Here is a 6,000-nt window from a genome sequence, read left to right on the forward strand (position 1 = left end):
AAAACATATTTTTGGGACTTTGTGGACCAAGAGGGTACTGAGTGAGTCAACTTGGAATGTCTGATGCAGGCAGTTACATACACAGGAAATCAGAATAAACTATAGAAGCTACACTCTGTATGCCAAAAACTGTGGAAGCTGCTTCACAGGCATGTTCAACTACATGTTACGTTTCTAAAATTTAAGAAAACAGAGAAAGAATGGGCTTATTCTTGGGCTCTGAGCATTCCATTCATACGAACTTCTTCTCTTTATATTTAAGGAACATTACCAATTTCTGTATGACACCATTGCCAGCACCTACCCTGCACAGAATGGACAAATAATGAAGAACAGCCAGCAGGAAGATAAAGTTGAATTTTGCAGCGAAGTAGACAAAACAGATCAGGAAACTGATTTGATCACTATTGATCTTACCCCACCAACACCAGAGAAGAACGAGCTTTCTGAAGTATGTGATGATTCCAAGGCTGCAGATAGCACCAAGGGAACAGAAAGCTCTACAAATGGCCCCACAACTCCAGTTCTAACTTAGAGGCTATACTAAAAAAAAAGTGCTTTTTCATATGCAAAAAATCTTACAAAAACAAGAAATATAAGAGTTTTTCTTCTTCTCATCTTTTTTTTTTTTTTCCTGGAAAATGTTTACTGTTATTTCAGTTTTGAAAAGGTACAAATTTAAAGGAATACTTGAAATTTGTAGAGTGTGACAAAGAACTCTGAAAGTTTCACTTTTGTGTAGATTTGCATTTAATAAGTCTTCAAAAAGCTTTTCACTATTTTTATACTTTTTCTTCTGAAAACATGTACAGTGTAAGGCTATGCTGAGCAGTGGGAAGGAAACTTTTTTACTTCGTAACAAGGAGAAAAGCAACTCAGAACAATGAGATCAGTGTGTTGCAAAAACAGGTCTGTCTTCAAAACTATTAGCAAGTAAATTAACCTATGTGGTAAGCATACATTCTAGGATTTCAGGAGTGCTGACCAAGCACTGCTTCAGTAATACTCTGTGGAACTTGTGGGACTTTGCCAAACAGTTTTAAGAGCTTATCGTTTATAGCATGTGGCAATTCCAAGGAATTCAGATTTACAGTTAATCTGTAAATCCTCCCCTACCCATGTGGAATAGAAATGTTGCATTTTTCTAACTTGCCTCAAGGTGTCCTTGTTGCTTCACATATATTGATCTGAGATTTCAATGTTAGAGTCCAAGAAGAGTTTGGAGGTTGGCATTTGAATGATTGCAATAATTCTGATAGAAAATACATTCTGTTTACTTAAAAAAAAAAACAGCTTAAAATACTGCATGCTTGCACATCTATTGCTTATGCTTACTGTTATTTAAAGGCACTTGCTTCCACTAATGCATCTGACCTGTTTTCAGGACTGGAAAATACTTAGATGTTTTTCCTCCAAACCTTGTAGATTTTAACAGGATTTTTTTTTTCATTATGTGGTTTTGTCTGTTACAGTTATAATATTTTGACCAGTTTTTGTTGGATTTTAGCCTACCGTTTTTAGAACAAATAAAAAGTTAAATAATAGTTGAAAGGGTGGAAATTATCTTGTTCTATTGGACTCTGCAAACTGATCATTTTCTTCTAAATGCACAAGATCCTGTGTTATCCCATACCTGGATAAAATTTACAAATTTCGGTAGGAAAACACACACTTTAATTCTTTTAAAACCGTGTGTGAACCCAGGTAAGTGTCATGGTTCTCTCACTACAGAGGAAGGAAACTTCATTTTTCTTTTGCTTGAAGTCATTAAAAAAACAGTTACTCAACAACTTCAATGCTCCTACTTTATAACTGCATATTCTGAATCTCTCATTACAAAACATAACTGAAAATACTTAGAGAGCCATGTAAACACCATGTACAGTCACACTTGCTTAAAACATTAATTTTGCTGTTACTCCAGATCAAATATTTCTTTCGCAATTATCGGCTCAGACAAGTGCTTCCTGGCAGTCTTGCCTGAATAAGTAGCAGAGGCAGTGGGATTCCCCTTGACTGTCGGCTGAATTGCCTTTTCAGCTGAAGCTGTGTTAGGCGATGAACTAATAAAGCTGAAGGGGCCCCCTGTGGAGAAAAAGCTCTTAAGACTAAATATGAAGATAATATAAAAAAATTGTAGGCCCAAACCCTGTTGGCTTTTTAGAAGAACATGTCAGAATTGCAAATTTAGCATACTTTTGAAGATAGAAAAGGTAAAGAGCTTTGGATAAAGATCGACTCATTGGTGCTCATTGGATGACAGAGAACAATTAATTTCTTTTTCTTCTTCTAAGATTTGGCTACTGTAAAGCCTCTTTAGCTAGTTCAGGTAGTAAAATAAAGAGGTCAGTGCAGCTACCTATTGTAAGGGTGTAAAGACAGACACTAGTCACACTTTTAGGGATAACTGAAAATGTTTCCTGAATTAAAAGTAGGCCCAAATTTTCATTTTTTGTGAATCTGAGGTCATTCATACACTTCAATTCCTTGAAAAATGGTTCTGCAGCGTTTTAAGCTCCTGCAGCACCTGGGCTGTAAAAATTCTGGAGGATTTTGTTTTGCTTAAATTGTTTTCTGGAACACTTTAAATGTTCCTTTGCATACTTTTTTTAAAAAAAGCATGCCAAGTTAACACTTGATTTACACATGTATTTTGAAAGAAAAGTCCTGAACTATGTTAAGTTTTGCCTCATGCTTATCTTCATTATTAGCCTAATCAGAAACACAGAGCCTTACATTAAAACTGCCTTCATGTGCAAAGTGTGCCACTTTTGGAGTAAAGTTCCTTATAGTCACAAGGGGATAAACTGAACTCTTGGCTTTTAATTATTTTCAAATCAAATAAGACTTTGTACAATTAAATCTCATTAAATCCCTGTGGGACATTGAGGGAACCTGTCCTAACACAGCTTAGAAGTTCTGATTACTTCAAGGAACTGTCTATGTATGTACCAGGGATGGTTTTTTTGCCTTCTCTATTGCCATTTGAATTTCAAAAATCCATGAGGTGGTGTCACAGAGCTTGTAGAAGAAAGTCATTATGCTGGATGCTCCATAGTCACTTGCCTTATTCACTTGTAGGCTTAATTTTATGTCTTCCAGGAACACAGTGAAGCGTATTGCAGGTAAGGCATGAAACGCAAGCTAATAAGCTCTGCTAGGAAACTGCTCTGGCTTTGTTAGGGCAAGAACAACATTGCAGCAGGCTGGAGGCTTGGCATAGCCTAAAAGCTGAGAAACAAACATGCTAAGTAAGATGCAAAATGTTTATTTTCCCAAGTAGAGCTAAGCTGCACAAAGACTGCTAACCACTGCCTCCAGCTAAGAGTTAGATGTTCAAAAGTGTTTTATAACCCGAAGTCCAGGATAAAAATAACAAAGAAACAGATTGGCTGGAAGAGAACTTTGAGCAACAAACAAAGGTAATCAAGGGCTTATGTGACCAAAGGGATTGTGTGATTTCTCCCACAATTTGCTGGGTAGAAGCTGATAGAAAAGCGGGTGTGGAGAAGTGACAGTGCTGTGTTAGCGGAGTCCCGTGTGGGAAGGTGCGGGAGAGGAAAGATCCCAGAGTCTCCACAACATTCTGCTCACTCAGGTACCTGCAGTGTGGAATGAACTGTGTGTTTGCTTTTGTTTAGATTTTTATGTTTCTTGTGCTCTGTAAGGAACAAGGTAGTTACATTAAAACCTTTTTCAGTGACTGTACATTATCTTGAGATAAATGTTATACAACACAAAAAATGGGCAGCGCGCTGAGCCATGGTGGTCGGGGATGCCGTTCAAGGACATGACAAAAGCCGTCACTCCTCTGCACCCCAGCTTTCAACTGCTGCGTTTGGGCTCTTGTGGGGTACGTTTGTGCCTGCTCCTTTTTCCACCTGTACTTGCAGCCAGTCCATGAACTCACCCTCTCCACTTCTGAGCCAGCCTGTGCTGTCAGAGCCCGCAGCCTCCGGCGGCAGTGAGCTCACTCCCCACTGGGGATGGGAGCACTTTCTTCCCTAGCTGTAATCTGATCTGCTGGGAAGGAGCTGGTGGCCACACGAAGGAGCTGGAGAGGCTGGACCAAGCCAGGAGGGTCCCCACCTGCCCCTGCAGCACCTCTCACTGCGGCCAGGACATCACCTGTGGGGGGGAAGTTTGCTGGAGGAGCGAAGAAGGAAGCAGGTTGTGAGCTTTGCTGAAAAACAGGAAACTTAAGTTAAATCTTGTATGAGAGGCACAAGTAAAGCCGGATAGTGAGTCTGCGACACATGGCAGTGTTGAAGCTAGGGTCTACGAAGGGAGGTAAAGTACTAACATCACGAGCCATTTGTTTGTGTGAGATAGCCAAGAAAGTAAGAAAGAATAGTGGCTCAAGACAGGTGTCTCATTAAGCTAAAAATTCTATCCTTTACTTAGCATTCCTCAGAAAAACACTCCAGTAGCAATGCTTATCTTGTCAACAAGGCATCTTGCTTTTGTAAAGGCCCAATTTTTATGACATTGTACATTCTCCAGATTGCCTCTGAAAGACTATCAGAAATTCCCCGAGGGCTCAACACAACTGTACCACAGCTATTTTTCTGTACATAAAGCAACTGTTTACCAAGAGCCAGCATGCTGTGTTTTAGACTAGGGAAAATTAAAATAGAAGAAAAGGAAAATTTCAGTTACAGAGTAGAGCACGTTTCTATATACATCAGCTCTACTCCAGAAAAAATGTTAAGTCTTCTGAAGAACAGAATCCAATAATTTTAAAGGTACAGCAACACAGGAGTAAAGTTTTATACAAAAGCTTTGTATGTCAATCTTACTTTTCAATGCAAATGAAAGGAAGATGATGACTACAGAAGTACTAAGCAAGTTAATACTAAAAGATTTCCTTTATAGGGACAAAAAAATAATTATTTAGGAAGGATACTTAGTACATGTTATTGTAAAATACTAGCCTCATTGTTTTAACCTTAGTGAAAAACAGGTATTTATTAAATAGTTATGTCCTCAGACTCAGGAGTATCATCATCAGCAATGCATAATGTTACTGAATTTTTGAAATTAATATCATAAACCTTTTTCAGAGGAATAGGCATATAACTATCTATAGCTGGGTTGTCTCTTGAATCCCACAGCCGCACACAACTGCGGCTGGAAGTACTAATGTAGTCATAAGTGTGACTGTCTAACATATGGAGGGAAAAATAAAAAGGAAGTTTACTTTGGATGAATTTTAGCACTCAGTATAAAATTTTTGGGTTGGAGATGAAACCTTATGATATCCTGACTTTACCTGGCAGTTAGCTGAGACCCAGAGCTCTCACATGTCAATCTTCTCATAGAGTCCTTGGGGTGGACCTGGTGTATTTTCAAAGCTTACCCGCCAGGCTGTGCTGAAACTCTTCAAATGCCTTTTGCTCTGTTCAGAGCGTTCCTGCAATACATCCAGCTTGCTCCATTTCAGTAACGTGGAGCCATTTGAGGTAATGAAGATGACATTTTTTTATACAGCACTGCAGAGATTGTGTCTATCCAAGACCAATCACTATTTCAGGGTGAGAGAGAGTGTGCATGCATGTGTCTGTGTGCGTGCATCATTCATAGCCTTAGTGTGAAATTACATTCCCAACCAGAAATGGATGACCTGCTGACTTGGCAGCTGCTTGGCTTGAAAAAAAGAAAAATAGGAGAAACAGGGATGTTGAGGTGGGTCTGAGCTAACTTTTTTGTGGGGCAATGCAGCACTGATCCAATATTGGGTTGTGTGGCTGATGGGCGTTATAAGAGCAGTTTTCAAAAATTAATTAGTTAAGAATAAGCTACAGATGAGGTACAGGAGACGGCATGCGTACAGAGTGTTTGTGTTGTCACGGACTAAATTGGTGCTGTCATCAGTGGCTACTAAAAAGTTATTTGTCAGCTCTCCTGATGTTTCAGTAGAAGTCAACATGTACATTCTTCAACTGCAGAGAAAAAAGGCAAAAAATGACAACAGAGAGTTACCACTGGAAGATGAAGTAC

The 6,000-nt window shown here is 39.0% G+C and overlaps 1 protein-coding gene across 6 annotated transcripts in view; it reads left to right on the forward strand.

Moving 5' to 3' along the window:
- PTPRC (protein tyrosine phosphatase receptor type C) overlaps positions 1-5,421 on the forward strand; it is a 72,673-nt gene extending 67,252 nt beyond the window's left edge. For all 6 annotated transcript variants that reach the window (XM_064454768.1, XM_064454769.1, XM_064454771.1 and 3 more), the window contains one exon: positions 263-5,421. In XM_064454768.1, the coding sequence (XP_064310838.1) occupies positions 263-535 (273 nt within the window). In that variant the 3' untranslated portion in view covers positions 536-5,421. The remainder of the gene's footprint in view (positions 1-262) is intronic.
- Positions 5,422-6,000: the final 579 nt, after the last annotated feature.

This window comes from Phalacrocorax carbo, chromosome 6 (assembly GCF_963921805.1).
Source record: "Phalacrocorax carbo chromosome 6, bPhaCar2.1, whole genome shotgun sequence".
NCBI classification, from domain to species: Eukaryota; Metazoa; Chordata; class Aves; order Suliformes; family Phalacrocoracidae; genus Phalacrocorax; species Phalacrocorax carbo.